Raw genomic sequence first — 26,194 nt, 5'->3', positions numbered from 1 at the left:
TTGATCTGAACATCATTTCAACAGTCACACTTTTGCATGCACAGAATTATATCCTGATGAATAAACATATTATTTCTCAAAAAAGAAATTAGGAAAGCACAATATATTTATATGAATGCATGACATTCATATAACGTATTTATTTGAAATAAACATCTACTGTTTTGGTACTCTGTAATTATTTCTGAAATGTTACATTTTAAGCAGCACACTTAAATAAATGCAGAAGATAATAATTTCTCCAGTCGCCTGATTAGTTTTAACTACCAAATAGTATTAAGAGAGACCAAAGAGATATTTCTTTAGTTGTTAGCTGTTAAGGAATCCTAATATTTAATATTCCTGGTAATTTGGTAATTTCTCTGGTAATTTCGGTGCTTTTTAGTATTGGAATACCAACAGTAAGTCAAATCTACTATGTCTGTTCTGATTGCCAGTTCCACGGATTGTCAGACTGAATTGGGAACCATTTTTTTTATCTTCTTCTTTCATCCATTTTCATTCTCACTAAAAAGATATAGCTAGACCACTATAGTGGAAAAATGTGTATTTGACAACAGAAGTGTGAAACTTCAATAAAACCTAGTTTACCACGCTGTATAAACCCATGTAATTCTCAAGTTTAAGATATTTGATAATAGTGGCCATTTTCTGGGTTGATTTTTAAATGATTACCATGAATAGTTATATTGAGCTGAGCTGACTATTATAATTAAGAAGGTTGGATCCAAATAATACTTCAGTGAGAGATTATCAAGTAATTCCAGGGTTTTAGGCTATTGGAAAATAAATAATCCTGGGAAAAGGCAATGGCATCCACATAATCACCAGAAATCAAGGTCAATTCAAGGAAGATTTACCTTACTACTGATATTCAACTGACTCGGTTACATTCAAACTTAGTAAAAGGGGAATGGCTGGTATTACCAACTAGTCTGCATTGCTACTACTCCAAAGACAATTCAAGATAATACTGGCTACATAAAATAACATTATTATTGGCTTTCACATACAATTATTACAAGGGCTTATAAGTAACTGCCTCTTGACAATTTTATTCAACACACAGGTGATAAGGCCAGAAAGAAAGATCTTGCAAATAATTAAGAAATTATCTCCCTGTAAATGTCCCTATCCTGTGCAGGGGAAAATATGATGCTAGTTAGGACAAATGAAATAAAGAAGAAACATCCTCCTGTCTAATTACCTTGAAAAGGACTTGAGAAATAATAAATTCTGTCAGTTCAGCCATAAAAACATTTACAAGGCTAAGGAATGCTGATAAAGCTGGGAGACGATATTAGGAATTAAGCACAAATTCTGGGATCCCAAAGACAGTTGAAGATTCATTCACATACCTTCTTTGTTCATTCAATGGACCGCTATTTTTGTAACTCCACTCCATCACCTCAGAAAAATTATATCTGACCTTATTATTACATAAAATACTATTATTTCTAATCTTATTCTATTAACTACCCTGTTTCCCCCAAAATATGCCCTTCCCGAAAATATTGCAACACAGCAGGTATTTGCTGTGGTAACCACGCTCGCCGCCTCCTGCACATGAGGTAACCACGCTCGCCGCCTCCTGCACCTCAAAAATAATAAGACCTTCCCGAAAATAAGGCCAAGTGCTGAGGAAAACTTGGTATGTATACTAATGTGCATACATTGAGATACTGGAATGGTTTTTAGCTGTCTCTGGTACTGTCATAAACTATCTGTGCTTCAACAGAAATTGTGTGATTTTTTTTTTAAAAAAAGAACCCTTCGAAAAATGTATGTGAGAGGCTTCTCCTATAACTTGGTGTCAGCAATGGAATATCCAGAAAAACAGAGGTGGTGCCAAGCAGTTCTGTACCAAGCATCATGCATTCTTCCACCAAGGTATAAATTGGCCATGTGTATGGTTCCCTGCCTAACCAGGGTTTGAGCTTTGTCCTCATCCAGTATGTCCTCATTGAATGTGCATACATGAAACTGTCATGGAACTCTGACACTGGATCCAAGAAATGCTGGGCAGACTCTATTTTGTGTCCAAGCAGGACAAGTTCCAGGTGCAAGCCCCACAACCCCCACAACCCCTCTCAGGATGGGAATGTCCATATTTTAGGGCCCCAGGCATTGTCTAGGTTAGGGATGTGGCTATGGGAATTCTAACTGAGCTCATGAAAGTTGTTTGTGGCTCTTGGGCCAATAAGTAGCATACCTATGCAAAATATCTTGGGGAGACGCAGACAGGAATCCCAGTGAAGTGTGAGGTGTGATCACATAGTTACAGTAAATCTACTTCTTCCAAATTTCATTGCATTGTTTTCATCATTCATTTATGTCCATTTTTAGAGGAGACACTATCATAGCTGAGGAAAACTGTAATTCTGGTATTTTCTATTAGGACACAGCTAGGGCCCAATTTTGCTAGTAATGAATAGGTACATTTTTAGTACTGCAAACTAAACTGGTCCTTTGTCCAGAACACGACAGAAACCAGTGCAAATCAGTCTCTTTTTCTGATTTCTTCCTTTCTGAAAACCTGTCCAACAGCAGAAGTAAAAGGGAAACCCATTTTTTTTTGTTTCTTCTTGAATCCTTGAGGATATACTGGGTCCTCTGACTGTTGTTCATTCCAACGTTCTAAACCAAAATATTAGATATGAACCATCATCAATGTTACTGACACAAGTGAAGGGTTTTTGGTTATTTGGTAATGTTTGGCATTTAAACAGAAATTTATCCAATGCCTTGAAACATTTGCAGAAATTTCTCTCAGCAAAGATTCAGTTTTGAGCTCCCGGATTTCAGTTTTAAAATACACTTATGAAGGTAGGCCTCAATACAAAGTCAGGTTTTTGCTTTAGATTATATGTTTCTGAATATTAAAGTGGTGACTGTGGGCTTTAATTTTATGATTTTCAAAGTTCAAAAGAAAAACTTAACGTTCTAATTTTATAAATGGCTGTTCCATTCATTCAAAGTTTTATTCAGTCAGATTTAATGAACTATTTACATAGTTATGTTTGTGATTTCACACATCAATGGTATTTTAATCTTACCTGTTTTGAGTTGGTTAAATACAATTTTGCGCCAAGATTTAAAATTTGCAGCTTTACAAGATCATCTTCCACAGTGAAGCTCTTAGCCATTTTTCTTAGAACATCAGGGGCTATTTTCGGAACTCGTTCACAATATTCTCCAGTAAGCCAAAGGATGCTGGCTCTTGCAACAGGAACCTTAAGCAATAAATCAATTAAAATAACAATTTATAACCTTATTAAATGCCTTTTTGAAATTGCTTCTCTAATGGTACACTAGTAACAACTTAAGATAACTTAACAGAGACTCTCCACATATTTTAACCTTTGAATTACCAAATGATTATTTACAGCTAGCTGTGATTTTTCCTAAGGAGCTTTCCAAGCAGTTAGAGATTAAGTAATTGAAATTGCTGGTGAGATTAGTCATTTAGTTTAAAACAGGCTTCTATACCACTTTAGAAGAAAATAGTTCCAATACCCACATTAAAACAACTTTCCTTAAATGATGGATAAGAAAATGTTTCGCGATAATTTCATTGGGGTCCTGGAAATGCACATTTCCAGTGTTTCTTAAAGCGATGGGAGTGAAAAAAAATGTTAATTCCAAAGAAGAAGCAAAGTTAAGCAAAGAACTCCCTATGTTTACTATATTCTTAACCATTTGGACTAAGTCAATTTAAACAGCATGCACATTTAAATACTGCTATTTGCACATAACTTAATCTTACTGCACTTTGTATGTTTTGGACTTGTTTCAGGAAAGCCAGAAAGAGGCTTTCCTGAAGAATATTAAGCTTATAATACCCCATGAAAAGGAACACTGAGGACCATGCTGCTTTCCTGCGAATTGTCACTTGGCAGAGCATGGGTACACAAAACTACTGAAATACAGGCACTTCTAATAGAATGGGACGTGATACTCATTATGTAGATACAGACCTGTGGTTGTAGAAGATTGAATGTAACTATAAGGCTGTGTAGGACTACAGTCTAGAAAGATCAAACAGTGATACTCCCTGGCCAGCAGTTCTAATAGGATCTAGGATAACTTGCCAAAGGCAATTCGCCATGGCCAATTCAGTGCAGGACAACTTGCTATGGCCAACTCGCCATGGGACAATTCAACGTTGCTAGGACTCCACGCTCTAGCTCATCTCAGCCTTGAAGACTTCTAACTTGAGAAGGTTCAAAACTAAAGCAAGACAAGGTCCCCTGCAATTTACTTTTCCCTCTCTTGAGTTATACTGCATTGAATTTCCCATGGCGATTTGTCTGAGGTGCATTGTCCTGTGGCAAGTTGGCTGCAGCGAGTTGGCTGGAACAGATTGGCCATGGAGAGTTGTCCAATTCCGATTCTGATACCTACCTGTTTTAAGAGAGAGGGCAAGATAGAGAACATTTTGTTTTCCTACTATGGAAAAAATATATTATTTGTCTATGTCATTTATGCAAGGGAAAGGGTGACAATGATAACTTTGGAAGAATATTTAAATTTTTCTAAGTAAAGGAAGACACAGGATTTAATGTAACAACTTTTCATATATTACTTAAGGAATCTGGTGGAAGGAAAGGCCCAAGGTGGCTGCACCCTTCTAGAATAAGTTGTGTCTTCCTCCTTTTATCTTTTTTTTTTCATAAAAGGAGAAAAATAACCTAATTGGCCATTTGGGTGCTCTAAAAGTTACAGAAGCACTTTCCCCACTACCAAAGCGGTAGAGATGTCAGGCAGAGACCTCAATTGGAAAAACGTACTGCATAGGTATACAATTGTTCAACCACTGAAACAATATTGCAGGATCAACATGCACGATTTTAGAGAAATAACAATAGCTAGGAATTTATCAAGAGCCATTCCTGATTTAAGGAGATACTAACAGATACGATGTCTACATCAAAATATGCTCTGATCATCTTTTCCCCTCTGAATCTATTTTACTACACATATCAAGACACCAACTCATCTATAAAGTTGCAGGTAATCTACTTACATTTTTAGATTAATAGAAAACTAAAGTTGCTAATCAAATTCAGTGCTTTATAATTCCTTCCAAACCAATTCATGATTATCTTATTTATTCATTTATTCCACTTTATTTTTATAAATAACTCAAGGCAGCAAACATACTCTTTTCTCCTATTTTCCCTACAACCACCACCTTGTGAGATGGGTCAGCTGAGAGTGCCTGGCCCAAAATCATCCAGCCAGCTTTTGAGTCTAAGGCAAAACTACTACTCTGATTTCTTCCCTGATTTCTAGCTTGGTACCTTAACCACTATAGACCAATGTCTATGGAGTCATCCAGGTCATGATTATCCCAAAGGTGCTTTTTCAAAAGTCAACTGGGCTTTCTTTGTTTTTCCTTGAAGATATTCTGCTTTTCATCCAAGAAGCTTCTTCAGTTCTAACTGAATGGTAGAGAATGGAAGGATATATATCCTTGCAATCATCTGGTCGACACAACATACACATGCACACTTTAAACCCTAGAATACATTATGGCAGCAGCTTGGCCACCCCAAGGATAAAACACCCTGACACAAACTGAGCAATGTGATATATGCAATACAATGCAATGATGCATGTACAGATCTGTACCTTGGAGAAACAAAACAACTACTTCACAAACACATGGCACAACATAGGAAAACAAACCCATCAAGACAAGATTCAGCAGTCCATCTGCATTCTGGAGAGAGGACCACTTGTTTGAAAAAGGTGTCAAAGAGGTAAATTAAATAGCCCTCTCTCAATAGAGGGGGAGGCATATGACACCAGCTATTTCCTGTTAACAACACAGTCCTTTCAGCAGTTCCAAGAAGGTTCAACACCCATTTGCATTGTTCAGGTGACCTTGGAGGCCTGGATAAACCTCCAAGTGCCCTCAATGACTCTCAGAGAAAGTACTAATGACCAGATGACTGCAAGGAATATAAATCCTTCCATTCTCCACCATTCAGTCAGAACTAAAGAAACTTCTTGGATGAGAAGTAAAATGTCTTCAAGAAAAAAGAAAATCCAATTGCCTTTTGAAAAAGCACCTTTGGTACTATAGACCAATTTTAGTCTGCCTGTTCTAAATTTCCCCAAATTACTGTGAGTTTTACTTCAGTGGAGTTAAAAACAGTACTATCTGAAAAGAAACTCAGAAAATATATCTTACTTTTAACTAGATCAAGGGTCCCTAACTACCAGGCCGCAACCTATTTGGAACTGGACCGTGTGAGCAGCAGGAGAGCACATGCACCAAGCTCCACTCATGTGAGTGGCGGACGCTTGGGTGTGAATGTCAATTCGTGAACAAATGTTGATTCGCTCTCACAAATGGAGCTGTGCACATGCATGTGCCACTTGCAAGGAGCAATCTTCCCACACACTTGGTCACCAAAGGATGCGGGCCACTGAACTAGGTGTATTGTGGATTTCATTTCATTATGTTTCTCTCTCTTAAAGTTGGAACTGGACATTCTTTGGAAAGTATTCCTATGTTGGATTAAATTGGAAGTACAATCAGTTCCTTGTGAGCGGAAGACTAATAAGCAGAAATTACCTCCTGTTAATGTAGATTAAGCAACTGTCAAGCAAAGAACGAAAACAAATTCACAAAATACAGACTGAACTAGGAAGCCTTAATATTCTTATATCTTTTTCAACTGCATTCTGATTTATTTTATGAGAAATTAGCATTGTAGAATGGAGGAACAGAGGGACATTCTTTGCACATTATTACAATATGTTAGTTGTATATCTACTTTAAGTCAGACTCAAGGAATTAGGTTGTTTTGGGGTGCTAGAAAACAAGACCCCAACAAAACCTAACAAAACTATTTTGTTCAATCATCTGAAAGTCTACAGAATATCAGAACTCTATTGCACAGGAGTATACGATGTGGCGAGCCAGGACAGTAAGTAAGTGAATTTTTTTCCGTTTTGATGAAACCTATTATTTAGGTTTTTCTTTTGTATACAAAAAAAGGCTATTGCTGTTGTACTTGCTGTAATTTCTCTGATAGTTTATCCCCTGAAAAAAAAACACCTCTAGATATTTCCTTATATTTGATAGAAATCACTGGAATCCGCTCAGCCATAATAATTATGGGGACTATAAATCAGACAAACGTAACAAAAATAAAGGAACCTTACAGCAAGTATTTTGCTACCAATACAACCTTGTATTGCTACCAATGCAACCTGAAGAAGCATGAAAGACACTGTGTAAGGGATGAAGGTGTCAAGATAAGGACTAGTGCTGATAAGGACTAGTGCTTCGCTCACACAGAGAGGGGCTACTCCGGGTGCCGTCCTCTAGAGAGTGCCAGAGGGCGGTGCCCAGGAGTAGGGCCTTCTCTGTGGTGGGCCCTACCCTTTGGAATGACCTCCCCCCAGACATCCGGACAACAACCGACCTTCGCTCCTTCCGTATGAAGCTGAAGACCTACCTGTTTTGTCAAGCCGGCCTGGCATAACGTTACAATCTTGCCACCCCAGGTCATTTTATAATGGGAAATTTTGTTTTTTAAAGTTCTTAGAGTTTAATATTTTTGGGGTTTTAAATTTTGTAAGTATGCTTATTTATGGACTTATTTTTACCTCCTCTGCACGATATATGGTGCTATCTTGATTATTGCTCTGTACGTCGCCCCGAGTCCCTGTGGGGAGAGGGGGCGACTAATAAGTTCAATAAAATAAATAATAAATAAATAAATAATAAATAGACCAGAGTTATAAAACCAGCCTTTTATGAGAACCAGAGTTAAGACAAAGTCACTTTAAGTTTCTTTATAATACTTTCTTCCTTTCCCAGGCTTAATTTATGTTTTGTTAACTGCCATATTCCTTCTACAATGTCATCTATGTGGTTCTGTATATGCTGATATATGACTTTTTGTTGGCAATAAAACAACTTACCTAGCAGTATCAAATCTTTTAAGATAGAGATTTATATTTATATATAATATATATATTTATATTATATAGTGGACAACCATTTAAATATGAGCCAGCAGTGTGCAGCAGCTGCCAAAAAAGCCAACACAGTTCTAGGCTGCATCAACAGAGGGATAGAATCAAGATCACGTGAAGTGTTAATACCACTTTATAATGCCTTGGTAAGGCCACACTTGGAATACTGCATTCAGTTCTGGTCGCCACGATGTAAAAAAGATGTGGAGACTCTAGAAAGAGTGCAGAGAAGAGCAACAAAGATAATTAGGGGACTGGAGACTAAAACATATGAAGAACGGTTGCAGGAACTTGGTATGTCTAGCTTAAGGGAAAGAAGGACTAGGGGAGACATGATAGCAGTGTTCCAATATCTCAGGGGTTGCCACAAAGAAGAGGGAGTCAAGCTATTCTCCAAGGCACCTGAGGACAGAACAAGAAGCAATGGGTGGAAACTAATCAAGGAGAGAAGCAACTTAGAACTGAGGAGAAACTTCCTGACAGTTAGAACAATTAATCAGTGGAACAGCTTGCCTCCAGAAGTTGTGAATGCCCCAACACTGGAAGTCTTTAAGAAGATGTTGGATAGCCATTTGTCTGGAACGGTATAGGGTTTCCTGCCTAGGCAGGGGGTTGGACTAGAAGACCTCCAAGGTCCCTTCCAACTCTACTATTGTATTATTGTATTGTATTATTTCAGTCTGATCTGAAATTTGAGCCATATTGGGCTACCTATCTCAGAAAATGGGGCGGCTTTCTTTTTTGCCCTTGGTTTCAACAAAAATCCTAAGTATGGATTTATAAAACATCTGACAACTGATGTCTTATTACAGGTATTCCTTAACTTATGGCAGTTCAATTAACAACTGTTCAAAATTGCGACACCCCCCAAAAAAGTATTTACGACTCGGTCCCAAAGTTACATATGTTATACCACCGCAATCATTCACCCTTACGACCAAGCGCAGAGACATGGTTCTTGCCTATTTCCCCCCCTATCCCCATCCCGGATTTCACTTGTCATCTCCCCCCCCCCCCATTTCCCTTTGTTTTTTTTTTACTTTTCAAAGATCTCCAGAGCTTGAGAAGAGGCTGACCCATGTGGCAGAAAAGCTGGAGTCTTTTATTCAGATGCTGACAAAGCTGTAAGAATGTGAGATCTAAGGAAACAGCTTGGCCAGCACCTGAATAAAAGACTTCGGTTTTTCTGCCATGAGGCCAGTGACCCTGCAGGCTTCATTTGGGCCCAGCCTGATTGGTGCTAGTTGGCCTGCTTACTGCTGACTGGCTAGTTTAAATGAGCAGCTTCAGGGATTGGAGCATGAAGGCAGTGGCAGCAGCCAATCAATGTGGAGATTGCAGTTCAGCCCAATGTGACAAAGGAAACTGGAGCTTGCAGTTCAGCCCAATGAGACAAAGGAAACATTGGGAAGAAACTATGGGAACCCCAAGGGACTGTAATCAAGCATGAGGTATCTCAGTGGCTCAGAGGATACCTTGGTGGCCTGTTCCAGCACTAGGCCCTGCATGGCCTTCCTGCTAGCCATGCTGAAGGGGTGGGGCATCAAAGCAGGTGAAGACTTGTCTGTATTTGCTTAGGGTTGTACAGATACAATCTACACAACAATCTACAAGTGATCTATAATAGATTCTAATATAAAAATATTCTTAATGTCAAAGGGGTGCATAATATATTATATTTATTGATTTAAAGACAGCTTTTGACTCAATTCACCAAAATAGGTTCTGGGCAAAATTTATCACATCCTGTAATGGAATGTATGAATGACCTTGGGAAAAGAGAAGAGGAGATGCTCCCTAGGAAACAAGCAGACAAGAAAGGCAGGAGGCTGCAGTTGCTTAATAGTCAGATAAAGAAACTTAGCAAAGGCCCTCCATAATAGATCAAATAATTAAAAGTGGAAGCAGATCTCTGCTTACAATTGGCAAGATTCTGTTAATGTAGCCTTACAATAAAATGAATTAGTTCATCTTAATGTGTATCCTGTCTGATTTACTGTTATCTTTTGTCAGCTTCTACTTGAAACTTCACAAAAGCAGTCAAATGTTTACTTAGTTTATTTAATCACGATGTTGATCATTTTTTGCCTCCTTTGTTGTTCTAGTTATAGATGTTGATGGTTTTTACATTGACATAAATAAATGATGAAAAAAATGACGAGTCAAACTGGAACAGGCATCAGAGTTTAATTCACTGAATACTATGTGTAGCCCAAAAAAACTAAGTGCTGGATTTCCAATATTGAAGGGCAAGTGATTATGAGCAAATACACATGAAAATAAAATCCTTGCAGCCTTGTTCATATGCATGACGTGACTTATTTAACTTCATACTATAGAAAATAATACTAAACTGGAAAGGCCCTTGATATATATCAGGAAAAGGTTTCTTTTCAAATCTATATAAACTCCTCCCTTGCCCCAAAGACAGCATTGCTTGAACAAACAAAGAAAATAATGATTTTCATATAGTCTTTGAATCCTGGCTGTTACTCATTAATACATTCAAATGTATAGTGAGACAAAAAGGAGCCATAACTCATCTACTGTTTCGGTTCACTAATCTCATTTTTCTCAATATCCTGCCCTATCCACAGGGATATCAACTCTGAAAATATTCCTAATATGATTTACAAAAAAAATGGGTAGAATTTGTTTAACTATGGTCAGCAAATGCCACTTTAAATCAAAGCTTACATGCTATTCTCAAGCAAAGTGATTCAATAACTTTTCACAAGTGAAAAGGTATGGCGCAGAAAACTAGTTACGAAACAAGAATCAAGCTTACTTTTATGAATTCCCTTGATTCACAAGTACCATGTATACATAATACTGTTAGGCGTATTGTCTCATTTGACATTACTGGACATAGTAGAATATAGGTTTTACTAGATTATTAGATAATCTATAAATAGTCCTTTTAAGAATATAAGAAATATTACCGGTATTGGAACAATGTTATATTTTACTGTGGACGATTTGCCAAAATACAAGCCAGAGACTTTTAGGCAACTCAGTTAAGTGTAAGAGTTTGAATTTATGAGCAATTGGGAGTTTAATTAAACAGAATGTTGCAATCCACTTATACATGTGTAAAAGAAAAAGTCCTGTAACTATTTGAGAAACATAAGAAATTGTTATTTTCAAGAAACTACATGTACTTTGACACTGCCAAAAACTGCAATATTAATCCTCATAGTAAGTAGATATAGGGTGTATACAAGTGAATATTTATTATAGCTTTTGGCCAATCAACAAAATGTAACATATCCTATAGCTGAAGTGTGATACTTACCGGTATATAAAATTAGCTCAACATAGTCATTTTGATTATATAGAAATGATGGCTTATAATTTTAATAGCAGTATAAAAGTACTTAGTAACCTGTAATACCCTAAGTTATACACAGTGAACTTTTTCTGATGTCTTTATGATATCAAGCACCAGAATCTATTACCTCAGGATTGAGGAATCTGCTCTCTCTTCACATTTGACATTTATTTTCCCTTGAATAATAAAGGGCCATATCTATCTTCACTTATTTTTGCCAAACTTATAATTTCCTTCACCAAGGCCTATTTAAATGTGTTTCCCTCACCCATCCTGGAGAACATATTTTCAAAGCAACAATCTTTTAGTGGTAGAATGGCAAGGCAATAACTGCCCATGCCTCCTATTAAATTTCTTCTAACTTTCCTGAAAAGGCTCTGTTGTTTCCTTGAACACAAGGAAATTAGATTCTCATTTCTATTTTTTTCCCGATGGATGTTCAAAAAGATGGGTGTTCAAATACTAACATTACATCAAAATCTACCTTATTTGAACTTTTATAAGAAAAATTTAGGCCTTACAACCCTGTATTTCTGTATTGAAGTTCTGCATTGCCAAATAAACTTGCTTGTGGATGTTTGTAAGAGCTATTTCTCTTCACATGGACAATAAAAAGGAACTTGGAAACCATTTTAGTTTTTTGAGGCCTATATCTGTTGTTACACAAGTTATGTGCCACAATTTCCAAACCACCAGCAAACATGGGGACATTCTACAATAAAAAATATTTTGGTCCACTGTTTCTTTTTAATTGGGATGGTCAATATGTGACTCCTTGCAATCTCCTATTGAGATGGTGTCAGTGAAACTCAAAGGCAAATTGGCTAAATTTAGAAATGTGCTTTTGAATTTGGGGTGTTTAATGCATTCTATTCTATCCTTACAATTTCCTGAAAAGCTACAAAAATGAGCCAAAAATGTGTAAGACATGTGTCCCAAGAAGTCTGGAGTATGAATTCTGCCCCAACCATCTTGAAAGTCATCATAATAACACTTATATTCACAGAGTCATTAAATCTGCGCTACTCTGTGCTCAAAAACTCTAATCTTACAGAGATTCTCTTATCTAATCAGGAATATCAGAGTCTGTCACTCTAGAAAGATACCACTGCCATTTGTCATCATAACTCTGTTACTATATTCATTTATTTTAATAGCAATCCATTATAAACAAATATTTTGCAATATTTATATGTGTATTTTATTGTCATATGGATAAAATATCCATAAATAAATATTTACAGATACAGAAAGCGACTAAAAAGATGCCTTGAGGAATTGTTAGACAAGGGAAGTTTTAAATGCTTTAGTCCATTTACCAAATTAAATGTGATAAGATTGATGTCATTAGTACATAGTGAGAACAGGATTATTTCTAATGTTCCAAAAGTTACACTGCATTAAGACCTTACTCCCAAAGTATCATTGAAATTGGGTTAAAGAACAGTAACTGAATGCTACATTAATTTTTGAAGTATAAAAGGTATAGCCACCTGGCAGAACCAAAGTTACTTTTACATAAGAATGCGGGAATGACTTAAATATTAAGACAGATTAGCTCAAGAACTACATTTGCAATGTTACAAAAAATATTTCATAATATTATTAAGCAGTCTTTTGAAAGACTGTAGAGGCTCCCTGTGTATATTACACATATGAATATACAACAATGAATCTGTTCTATTGTAAGAAAACAGTTTATCATGTACATGAAATGTTGGCTAAACAGCCCCAATTGGAACAAAAAAAACTTGGGGGGGGGTGGGGGGGGAGGAAAGAACAACAAGAACAAGAAAAAAGAAGAAGAAGAAGAAGAAATCTGTTGCTCATATCTGTGAGCAGAAGCATCCTTTGGCCAGAACTCTCCTCTGCAATGTCAAATAATCTATCCATCTAATCTTAAAGGTCAGGATGCATTGTTGCTCCCCTTGTCTATATCATCCTTAAATAATTCACACACAGTTATAAAGTTAGGAAATTAACTGATCCTTTCCCTGGCTTTTCCTGAATTATATGTAAGGACCCTAAATATATAAGAATAGAGAAAATAATTCATTCAGTACACATTTCTGTTTTGTATTATTTTTGAAGATCAAACAAGATTGTAAGATATACTGTGTTATTTTATATACTACACTGCATAGACAAATAGTTATGGCTATTTTTCAAACCTGTGGATTATATACAGTGGCTTTACCAATGAAGGAAATTTAAGTTCTAAATCAGGAATAAACATGATATTTAATATTTATCACATAAAGCCTAATATACTTCCCTTCACATAATTCATGAGAAATTATGATGACATAGAATCTCAGATAAAAACAGCTACATCTGAGTATATTTTACTATCCTTTGTATTAGAACATGAAAGTTTTAAGAACAGTTTTTATAAAGCATGGTATTTAGTCCTTATTTGCTTTGAAAAGATTTTTCAAGATAAACTTGAAAACAACTGTGCTGCAATGCATTATTATAAAATATAATCAATACAAAGCAAATGCTAATTTGCCTGAAGCTTTGAAATATATATCATAATCAAAATAATCATGACTATAGCAAAACATTTATGGACAGATGTAACTGAGAGTTAAGTTTACACTAAAATAAACCTATCCACTTATACCTCAGTGTGATAAAATTGCATCTCATGGGAGAAATCAAACCATATTTTGTCCCATCACACTAGTGATTTTTTTCAGATCCAAATTCCTCAGAAAAAATTTTCCATATGTTTATACATATGTATATAATATAGTTCAGATGTAAGATATATTAAAGACTACATACAATGTACTTCTCATTCTATTAGAAAATGTAGATTAAAGGTCAAGATAATAGATCATTCAGTAATAGCCAAAGGTCAAAATGTGGTAGATCTTAAGACCATTCAGGCCAATACAGGAGATTTAGTGTTGATGTTATTTATGAAGGTAAGATAAAAGATAGAAGATAAAAGAAATGTGCAATGCTTTGAATTTGATGTGGAAGAAGTGCTACAGAATCTACAAGAATGCAAATACAATGTTTATCAGCAACTTTTTAAAGCAGCTGCATTGCTATATTACATTAGGAACTCATTAGCCAAAGTAACACTGCTCTTCCTGACAGGTCATCAAGAATATTTAGGCACACTCACACATTTTTCTTCTATAACAACTTCTTCACATGGGAAAGGTTCATCCTGGATAAACCTTTAGGATGATATGGTTTCTGTATCTGTCTGATCCTAGAAATATACATGTGGCTGAAATGAGATGCAGATAGTGTTGGGTTGTATTCCAAGCACTTTTCCTAATCAAATCTGAAGCATTCGGAGATAAATAATACAGATTTTGTGCAATATTAATAATGCTTAATTTGCAGGTTAAAACTTTTGAGCGATTCATAAACTTACAGATGTATGGCATCATAAATATTGAAACATATGTTTTGTTTTAAAAAGTATTAATACAATCCCTATGTACAATTTTTGTATTTCAAATTAACAAATGTAGTTGGGGAAAAAAGATCTTATATCTTCCACATATTGTGTGCGTGTGTGTGTGTTCATATGTATATTTTAATGTATATACTGATTTTTCCCATTTACTGTAAAAGGTACATGGAATACACAGACTGAATCCAACAAATCATAATTTGTTGGATAATTATCTTGAACAAATGACATTAAAAAATGGTTTAAAAAAGTCTAAACATCATAGTATAGTCATGTAAATACTCAATACTTACAGTTATACTGTCAAGGAGCCTGGCCATGTGTTTAATTATTTCACCATGGTGTGCTGGTTGTGTTTGCAGCAGCTTCTTAATTACTACAATGCTTTCTGCAACTACTATTTCTGGTAAAATAAAAGAATAAAATAGGTTTTTAGGAGATATGTGTCACAGTCAAAGAAAATAGATATTTATTTCCAAAATAAGTTGCGACAAAATAGAATGTCTTCTCATGAAATGAAGTGGCATGGATTGGACTAGGTTATATGCTTTTTCATATATTTGTACTTTTTACACTGTAATTGTAAAATCAATTGGAGGCAGGTGTGCCATAATCAAAGAAATAATCAATAAAATAGTGAGACTGGTTCAAAGTAAAAAGCATGTAAGTAGCTTGGTATGTAAGTAAATAAATAAATTTAATAGTGAGAGGAAAGATACTTAAGCACACCCACAACTTTCATTTTTCTTCTATTAACTACTTCTCCAAATGGAAAAGATTCATCCTGGATTCTAAGTACATTTGTGCAATGGAATTCTAGGAAGAGAGCAGCAGATGGATATAATTATTGATGTCTATTAATTCTACTTTACAAATCTCCCCTTCCTGAAACTTTTTGACTCAGCAAATATTGCTATTCACAAGATATTGCTGGAATCTGTAACTTTAATATGACAATAAAATAATGCAAATAGGAAGCTATATTTTGAAACACATACTTGTGTCTGTAATATAGGGAATAGCAAAATAAAGTACTTCAGCAACTGAAAAGACTGATTATATTTTAATAGTCAAAGTGGTATAATTGCACAAAAAAGCATCAGTAATAATTTGGACACCCAATGAGACTATCAACGTACTTCATATCTCTAATTTTTCTGATCTATATATTAAGAAAGAAGAAAATGAATTATGAACTCTGTGCATATTTATTAATGGCTAAACAGTTTGATGTGCTTCTTTAATAACACACAAAAAGCCCACATTTCTCTGCATATAGCACCCTCTGTAGTACAGTTACTTTAATGCAACAGTGAAAAATGAGTTTTTCTATATGAAAGCCTGGAGTGTGGCCTTCTAGATCTTAGTACATCAATGTTAATCTTTGCCCCCCAAAAAATCAGAATCATTTTGAAGATCCTGAAATAGGTGCAATGCTACTATTTGTCCTATACTCATGTTGTTGAAGGAAAATGACATTTCTATGTAGTTTTCTAATAAGGGTCTACTATAGAATGTTACTAGAAAATAAAAGTGTTCATTCATTCAGAAGACAAAATAGAATAATTAACTTACCATCCCTATTGGACAGCAAACATACCAAGCCATTTAGGCAGGTGTCAGTCACTTCTGAGATGTTGGTTGCACATCTGCCAATTGCCTGGATTGTAGCTGCAGCAAATTGCTTATCTTGGCTTTTCACATATGTCTGAAGAAAACAAGAAATTCATTATCTTATCAGTTTAAGAAAGCCATACCTCCGAATCTACCTTTAGTGCTTAGTAACAGTTGTAGGGATAACTACAGTGCTAGCTGTAGTTATCCAAAACATATCAGAAGGAATCAGTCTATTTTCATGTACAATAGTAACGCAGGATAACTCAATAGAAGTATTAGCCTGAGCACAAAAATAGCTTGGTTCATATGTTGTTTCAGAAACATTTCAATCTATTCAATTAGCATAGCCTAAGGAAAGCCAGACAAAGAAAAAAATACTTTGAAGGAACATAAATTATGGGTACATTTCTATATATGGTCACTAACAGCCACTATTTTTACTCCAATGCTTTAATCCAAAAGTATCACAATCTTCCTTACCTACAACATTAGGAGTATTAAACAAGTTTGCAAGGAAAGAAGGACATGAAATTAGTTTAAATCTGAGCATCAGATATGTTAAATAAAAATATAAACAATGCACGAACCTGAAATTCTCTGAGAAGAGTTGATATATTGGCTTCATTTGCTAGGTTAGTTAAAATTTCAAGCTAGAAAACAAGGTAAAATGTTACAGTAATAGAGATATACTGCAATTATTTTCCATTTCTTATAAACCATTGAAAACTGTAAATGTAAGATAGTCTTGACAAATTAAAAATGGGACGATATAAGCTACAACTTTGTACCTGTTAACAGAATATTTTTCCAGAATTGAAGAAACTATATTAAAAACAATATAATTTCTATCTAAGCATCATCAAATACTTTGCACTGAGGGAACTCCTGGCTGAATTCATGCTAGGCAAGGTGAAGCTTTTAGTTCGGTTATGGAAGCTTCCTAATTTAGAATAGAAAAATAATAAATTCTTTATTGGTCAAGTGTGATTAGACACACAAAGAATTTGTCTCCAGGGCATAAGCTCACCGTGTATATGTAAACAGCAAGTAATATGTCATAAATCATAGTTACAATAAATTTTATTTATAAAAATGTATACAAAATATTTCTGGTCTTCCAGAAATATTTTTATGAACATTTATTGAAAATAAAAGGTGGCTGAAACACAGTGCTTTGACCATGTGTCTACTTACCAAAACAAATGCAAAAGTTAAACTGGGTTAATATTTAATCCAGGAAGATTACAAAAAACCAAGAATCCAATAGTAGCATCCAAGCACTAAAATTACTGTGGCTCTTTCCTTCTAGATTTTCAGAATTTAGAAACCTTTCGTGAAGATCTTACAAATTGATCTGGAGTACAAATAGATCTGTACTCAACTCTCCCATTTCTCCACTATATTGAGGGTAACATCTCAAGTGATGATACCACTGTCTTGCTAGTGACTCAGCTATTTCATCCATCCATTCTGATCATCCTTGATGAGTTGCACTGAAGGTTATTAGGAGTAGGATACTTCTTCCATCTCTTTTGATCAAGTAAACCCTTAGTTATTGATCTTGTGATATTAGTCACTTGACTTAGTATATATGCCCTGAGGCTAGGCTGGGAAGAGATAGATAAACTACCCATATCTCCAACCAATATGTATAATGAGAAGCTTTCTGTTCAAAGCATTTTCTCTGCATTACTGCTCAAGAACATTTGTTCCTTGCTCAGCAGAGTTCCAACTCATCACTAATACTAATTAGACTTTCTAAATCATCCCCCTGGAAAAAAGTGAAACCTCAATTTAATAATCTGCTATTATGTACAACACATCAAAACCACATTCTTGCGATAATGGGGGTGTTTGTTGTTTCTGAAGTCCGCATACACTGTAGCCATTTCTGGATGTGCATTAACATTTTCCTTTTATACATTTACAAGTCACCTTTCTCCCAACCCAGAAAAAGGAGGTGCTTGTGCTCTCCAGTGCTGCCTGTCTTCTTCTTGAATGCAGAACAGAGAAAGGTCTTGGATGAAGTGGTTCCTTTGCATAACTTTAGCGTATATACCATCTCCTCCATGCTGTTTTCCTAACATGATTTTTCATTAATCATCTCTTCCTGGCAGGACGTCAGGTTCTGCTTTCAGTGTCCTATTCTCCCTCCTACCCTGTTCTGCAGAATCCACTTGGAGTGAGTCACTTGGGTAGCTTCTCAGTATGTTCTTCTTGAGGACTGATGAAAGACTAAATGGAAGAGTCTTGAACTGATACTTATTTTGGTAGTAAAAATATCTCATGCATGTTCAATTAAATGTTGAATGGAAATTTAGACATATGTCTGTAACAGATCTATGGAAAACAACATGTCTAGGATGAATTGCTTGTGCTGTAAATCTCAGTAACTAGATTCACATATAAGAAATGTAACTATTTTTAAAGAATAACTCTAGGGTTAGCATATAATTATTAGCAAAATACTTATAACAAGCATACCTTTAATGTCTTGATCATAGTTGGATCAGTTGACCTAACATAGAAACTCTTCAAGTAAGGCTCAAACAGCCCCTGGATGGAAAAAAAGTAAAATAAGAAATCAATGTCAACACATATGAATATCAAAATGAAGTATTTTGAACGTATAAAGCCAAAATGTCAAACCTTGCGCTGGATCGACATTGTTGCTATATTCTGAAGAACAATATACTGTACTTCCCTAAAAATGAATGGAATATGATTAATGTCTTGCTTAATTATTTCTCTATGAGAACCATGTAATGAAAAAATCAATTGAATATAAAATGCTAAGACTATGCTTTTATATAGAAAGATTAGTAAGTTACTTACATATATATTTTATACAACTGAATTTGACAAATATTTTTACATAGTAACTCATATTATGAATATCATCATAAGTATATGCAGAAATGCAGGGGGTTAGTTATATCTACAATTAACACTAATTTTATTAGAAGATGAAAGCCATACTGAAATGTCTAAAATTGCATTGATAGACTCCTGAACTTGTATGTGAAATCCCTGATTAAACCTAGATTCTCAAATCTCGCCAAATTTTTTTAAAAAAAGTATAGCTCAGTTTTGATTCATATGAATTAGATATATAGTTGTAACAATTTCTTGGACTCAAGCAAATGTATACTTAATGTGCTGCTATTATATTATTATTATTTATATTAGTTCCTCTAAAAGTTTGGTAAAATCATTCATTCAGAATATATTTGTACTCAAATATTGTACATGTTTACTTTATCTCCTTATAACTGATAGCTACTGCATATCTGGTCTAACATTTGAAAATTATATATACTCCACAACTGGGATGATCAATAGCAGCTAACAAAAATAAATTTGATTTACCTGTTACTCCCCAGTAATCGCACTAGGGACTTAGCAACTACACCAGCTTCGGAGTTGGGTGCCACATGCCAATAAAGTTGTGCAACTGCCATCACCACCTTTAAAAAAATAGCCATTATTTGCTAGTGATCAGATTCATCTTCTATACCATATGTTATTTCCCTTGGTATCTTGAAAGAACATTTGTTATTTTTCTTTTAAAAACTATGTTCGATTTGTTAATTAATCCTTAGCATCTAATTCACCAACTACAACTGTGACTGGCTTACATAAGATTGAAACAAAAATACAGAAAATAACAGAGAACTAAAAAAAAACAGAAAACAATACAATTGAGGCTGATCACAGTCATAAACTGAATTGTTATTGGATTTGGCTCATCCAATATTGAGACCCAATGCCAGGAGGAAGAGATTTCAGGACCAGCAGGATTGGGGCTAAGTGTTGGGGGATATGCTATTCCATAGGACAGGCATTACAACACAGATACCTCCTGGTACCATCAAATGGCATTGTTTCACAGAGACCTGAAGCATGCCCAAGTTGTTAAACCATATTGGGTGGGCAAAAACATTGAGAAGGAAGTCCCAAAAATAATCAGTCTCAGGTACTATGAAGGACTTTACAGGTGATAACCAGCACTTAAATTATTCAGATTATATTTACTGATAAGAAAAATTATTTCCAAAAGTTTATTTTATTTACATAATTCCAGTATTTTGCAGGAAAAATAATCTTTCCTCAGGGGCTACTTGCGTCATTAAAGCAAAGTTTGCAATACAGCAATCAATGAAAACTCATGGGGATACTTATTCCCCACATTCATCAAACAGATTTACAAGTAGTCCTCAATGTTTTGAAGGTCTGACAGTCCGGAATTATGTGTTGTAAAGAGTGCTTTATGGCGTATAAAGGATTTCCAGTCATCGCCAACATCGCACAACCACCTTCGTGTTCATTGATCTCAGTGCCTGGCAATCTGTTTGTATTTACAACTGGTTCCCAAGTGCCATATGGACATGTGATCATCATTTGCAATTTGCTATGCTGACTTCTCCAAAAGTCAATGGGGAAGGCAGCAGGAAAGGATTGTCTCTCGTCTCAGGGGTCTGGCTGAAAGAGCCGCCTTCCTTGAAAAGCTGAAGAATTTCAGGTCCATTTTTGCACCATGCCAAAGAAGTTTCCTTCTGTGCATGAAGGGGAGCTTAATTACTTCATCAGGTAGCTCTTCAGACAGCTCCCTGAGGGAGATAAGTATAAGTAGATAAGTATAATCTTTATTGTCATTGTACTGAAATACAACGAAATTGGTTAAAGATAAAGATGAAATCCAGAGGGCAATGAGTCAGCATGGTAAGGACCATGGGTGCCTCAGGCGGGTTGACAATTACACAGGAGACCTGGTGCAGGCTATGTACAAGTGTCTCTCCACTCAGTACTTGGATTTTGGAAAGAAAGATTTTCAGATCCTAAGTGGAGCTTCTCAGGATCTCCCCTATCACCTGAGACAAACAATGTATTTCTTATTTGGGACTCCATCCACTTAACAATCCACCTAATCACTTAACAAGAACCGGGAGTGGTTGGATTGTGGTTGTTGAATAAAGCAATCAAATGGGCAATCACATGATGTATTGTTTAACAAACATTTCACTCAACAACCAAGATCCAATTGTGATCATAAATTGAGGACCAAGGGTACAGAAAAAAAATAAGATCCTTGAGATATCCTCTCTTTGGTTACTAGATACTGAAATTTAAAATAGGAATCTTCATGTTCCAATAAACAAATTAGCTGACATTATAGGGATGAGATAAATCCAGAGATTATCTGCTTTTAAATAGTTATTACATTTCTTTTCAAAAAAGGCTTTAAGTAATAAAATATTGTTTCATGCTAACAAAAATGTTTGTACAGTTCATGCTGTTGCAAAGTTTTATAGCTCTTAATGTCAATTGCTCAAAAGAAAGTATATGGCTGGACTAGACATGAAAAGAACATGAAAAGAAATGTACCACATTTATCATTTTAAAAAATCTCAATCCAAATGGATTTTGAAGGAAAAAACTCTTATTCAAGAAAAAGTTACAGCAGACACGGCATTTGTAGCATATGATGTTCCACACCTACAATATTTTCATGAAAACACATCAGGGCTGAGAATTTATAATAAAATATATTTATACCATCATCTTAGCTTCTTAGCTTCGGTGTGTATTCTTTTATTTGTCCACCACAAGAAACATTCTGTCTATTCAATGTTGTATATACATTTACAAAATTATATACAATACCCTTCCCATCAATTAGGCACAATATTCATGATCCCAATGATGGATTTGCTTTAAAAACTTAGTAAAACAGCAAAGTAGAAAAACAGATGAATCCTAAAAAGAAGCCCATTTATAATAAAGTGACAGCTCCTCTATTCAATGTCATAAATAGATTGATTTTTAAACACCATAGGTTCACAACATTATTGTATTCCCTTAGGGATGTCTCAAAATTGAATAGCAAATCTAATTTGTTTAATTTGTAAATTTGTTTCTGCCTATCCTGAGAGGACTAATTAAAAGCCAAAATTATTATGGTCATGTACAAAAACTGTATATTCTTAATACATCTTGCCCACTACTGACAAGTAAAAAAAATCAACAGGTTTGCTTTAAGAAAATCCACCAAAAAAGAAAGAAAGAAAGAAACCCTTCAAACATTTTTTCCATTGTTAGGGCAACTGCGTAGAGGAGATTCTGAATTGGGCTTTGTAAAAAACTAACATATTGTATAGATCCTTTTTATTAGTTGTTAAGCCTGCATATCAGAACTGTGGAAGTGAATTTCTATAATCCAAGTTCCTACAATAGCTCTCCCAGAGTTCTCCAAACAGACCACGAAAAGCCAAAGAGCTGAACCGCCCAAAATAGAATGTGGCTTAGGAAGCATCATCTCAAAGAATCAACTAGGCCCATATTTGCAGGAGGAGGAGTGTTTTTAGCTGATTTGCAGAAATTCCACCTCACTACAGAATGGATCATGCTGGTCACTTACTCAGCAAGGACTCTTAATAGGACATCATTAGAAGTTCAAGATAACCACTAAGAAAAAAGTAAAGTGAAGACAACTTCTACCAACCCTAATACACATGCTTAACTTTAAATCCAACCATTTGGTTAAATAAAAAAACAAAAGTGAATTAAAATAGCCATACAGAAGCATTCCGGCTTTGTAATAAAGGCTTTGTATTTCTTATCAACAATCTGTGGTCTGGATCCATAGAATAGGGCTTGTTCACTTCTGGATCTTTATCCTGTTGCTCATCAGATTCATAGAAATTCTTTTCACTGTATTCTTCCAAAGCACCAGCCTATAAAGGGAAATAAGACTCATTATTTTACTTTTAATTTTTAAGTATAACATCCAAATTATAAATATGGCATACCTTCAGGGGTGAAATGTTACCTGTTCTGACTGGTTTGCTAGAACCGGTAGCAAAAAATGCTAAAGTTTGCCTGAACTGGTACTAAAAAAAAAAAAACTTTAAAAAATGGAAAAAAGGTTCTATGACACTCAACTGTGTCCCGTGGTGGTCTGAACCTTTTCCCCCACTTTTTAAAGCATTTTTTTTACTACCAGTTCCAACGAATAGGTAGTAAAAAATGCTATAAAAGGGGGGGGGGGGTTCCAACAATTGTGCAGCACAACTGATTGTCATGGAACCTTTTTCTCCCACTTTTTAAAGATTTTTTAATTACCTATTCCGGTAGTTTAAAAATGCTTTAAAAAGTGGGGGAAAGTTAGCTACACCTACCCGGTCACATGACACCACCACCACCAAGCCACACCCACAGAACCGGCGGCAAAAAAATTAGATTTCACTACTGCATACCTTCTAGATTTTTACAACACAGTGATTTCAAATCACAGTTTAAATACATCAAAGGATTTTTTTTCCAATTTAAAACAAAGAGGATATATTTGTTCTTTGGACCTTTGACATTTAATTGGAAAAATGTCTAGTGCTTGGTATGTCTATAAATGAGTTTCAGCCCCCCCCCCCTCAAAGCACAAATTCTAATTAGTAGGAGATATAATGTGAAAAGGCAATTTAAATAATATAATAAATATGATGGGTGTTTTTATTTGTTCTTTTAAACATCATAATTAGAACATGTTCCAAGATGGAAATTTCTTGAATCCAACTTGTATTCCATGAAGAAAAGAGTTGTTCTCTGTTATTTGTAGGTATATGGCATTACAAAAAATAAACCTACTTATTTACCTACCAATCTCTAAGTAGATTGTATTGATGATAGATAGATGATAGATAGATAGATAGATAGATAGATAGATAGATAGATAGATAGATAGATAGATGATAGATAGATAGATAGATAGATAGATAGATAGATAGATAGATAGATAGAGCTGGAAGGTATCTTGTAGGTCATCTAATCCAACCCCCCCCCCCACCGCCCCAGGCAGACCCCACACCATTTCTGACAGATGGCAATCCAGCCTCTTCTTAAAAGCTTCCAGTGATGAAGTTCACACAACTTCTGAAGGCAACCTGTTCCATTGGTTGATTGTTCTCATTGTCCAAAAATTTCTCTTATTTCCAGGTTGAATCTCCCTTTGTTCAGTTTCCATCCATTATTCCTTGTCTGGCCTTCAGGTACTTTGGAAAATAGCTTGAGCTCCTCCTCTCTGTGGCAGCCCCTCAAATATTGGAACAGTGCTACCATGTCTAATAGTTAATGAAATCTTTCATCATTTCCAACTATAATCTGTGGTGATCACAACTATAAACAATTATTTCAGATGTGGACATATCATACTTCGTTTTTCAATCCTTTCCTAATGACCATGATCATGGAATTTGCTTTATAGCTACCACATACTGAGTCAATATCTTCACTGAGCTTTCTTGTATGATTCTAAGAACCTTTTTCTGATTAGAGGGTTATGAATTTGAAGCTTCCTCAATTGCAATCAAACCTCTGAGGGCCACTGAATTAAGGTGCTTATGTCGCTTTAGTTATTTTCACTATTTTTCATTTACTCATTTGAAGCTGCTAGACAAGATCAGAAAAGTAAAGTTACAGCAGTTCCAAATGGAATATGTTCCTGTTTGCGGTGAAACCAAATGAAATAAGAAAACATAAAGTAGTTTTTTAACTCATATATCTGAGGACAGGTATCTTAAAACATTTTCTTAATCTAGACTAAAGTCAATATAACTGTGAGGTTACTGTAGCCAGAGGGAATATTAGGAAAGCTTACAGATGAGCTTTAAGAAAACATCACCTCTTATTTGTCTAATCACCTTCTTCCATGAATCTTGGAAATAGGTCTGCAAGGTGATGTGGTAGTTTATAAGGAAGTTTCATGCTGAGCCAATATGTGTAGAATTCTTATAAATAAGCTAGACACAGTCATTTGCCTATTGAGCAGGAAGATAGAGAGGGCAGGAAAAGAGCAGGAAGATAATGAGGGGGGGGGGAAGAGATCTGGCTGACTGTCAATCAGTCAAAGAATCATAGGATGGAAGGGACTCAGAATAGGTAATCATTACAGACTATCCCAGCTAAATGGTTGATAGCCTTTATTTGAAAACTTCCAGTATTGGAGCATCCTGTACAGAGTAAGGAAGATGATCTTGATGGAACAAGCATGCAAAAATCATTATCTAGGCAAAGGGTAAACATTTTAAAGTCCTGAGAAACAAGGTAATATTCTGCTTAACCTGCCTTTCCTTTCTTTAGACTAGGCATACCCTAGTTCTTTTTATCATACTTCATAATATTTAGTTTCTTAGCTGTTTGCTAACTTTGTTAGTGATACCAACAAGTCTGAGAGGGGTGCTTATTTTTAAGATTTAAAAAAAATTACTGAGGTCTCTATTTTTTCCCAATGTACACTCAATGAACTGGGAATGAGCTGGAACAAAGCATTTATTCCAAGCCAATGCAAATCAAGCTACTTCAGAGATCAGGATCTAGCCTCAAAACAGAGTAGGCAATAAATATATAGCTTTAATTCCATTTCAGTAAACAATCTTCTAAGTAACCTTTAAAGTACAATATTTATTCTTGAATGTTCAGTAAAAAGCTGTTTCAACAAATTTACTTAGATTAAGCAATTTTTATTTTAAAGGACAAAAAAGACACCCACTTATTTTTTAAGAATATTTCTACACCATCACAGATTCTAGTGTCAGAATAATATTCATTCTCTTGTCACAGAAAAAAGTAAAGGACATTTAACAAAATTAAGAAACGCTTTGGATTTTTTCCCCTTATTTGTTAAGATTTCTTTAGCAGCTGAAGCAAAGTAATTCAAAATTATTAATCTACAGGGAGATACATATTTAACTTGGGAAGGAAGATGAGGAAATCTGTTGAAAAGAAAGGTAAATTCAGGAAATAAATATGCAAATATG

The 26,194-nt window shown here is 35.2% G+C and overlaps 1 protein-coding gene across 2 annotated transcripts in view; it reads right to left on the bottom strand.

Annotated features, from left to right (window-relative positions):
• Window positions 1–26,194, bottom strand: part of AP3B1 (adaptor related protein complex 3 subunit beta 1) — a 152,815-nt gene that overhangs the window by 78,503 nt on the left and 48,118 nt on the right. For both annotated transcript variants that reach the window (XM_081942974.1, XM_081942973.1), the window contains exons 8-15: window positions 22,964–23,119; window positions 19,755–19,852; window positions 19,035–19,089; window positions 18,870–18,941; window positions 16,973–17,035; window positions 16,344–16,476; window positions 15,062–15,171; window positions 3,057–3,233 (exon numbers count right to left, since the gene is read on the bottom strand). In XM_081942974.1, the coding sequence (XP_081799100.1) occupies window positions 3,057–3,233; window positions 15,062–15,171; window positions 16,344–16,476; window positions 16,973–17,035; window positions 18,870–18,941; window positions 19,035–19,089; window positions 19,755–19,852; window positions 22,964–23,119 (864 nt within the window). The remainder of the gene's footprint in view (window positions 1–3,056; window positions 3,234–15,061; window positions 15,172–16,343; window positions 16,477–16,972; window positions 17,036–18,869; window positions 18,942–19,034; window positions 19,090–19,754; window positions 19,853–22,963; window positions 23,120–26,194) is intronic.

Source organism: Natrix helvetica (assembly GCF_964273705.1).
Source record: "Natrix helvetica genome assembly, chromosome: 2".
Taxonomy (NCBI): Eukaryota; Metazoa; Chordata; class Lepidosauria; order Squamata; family Natricidae; genus Natrix; species Natrix helvetica.
This window is presented reverse-complemented; position numbering and strand designations above follow the sequence as displayed.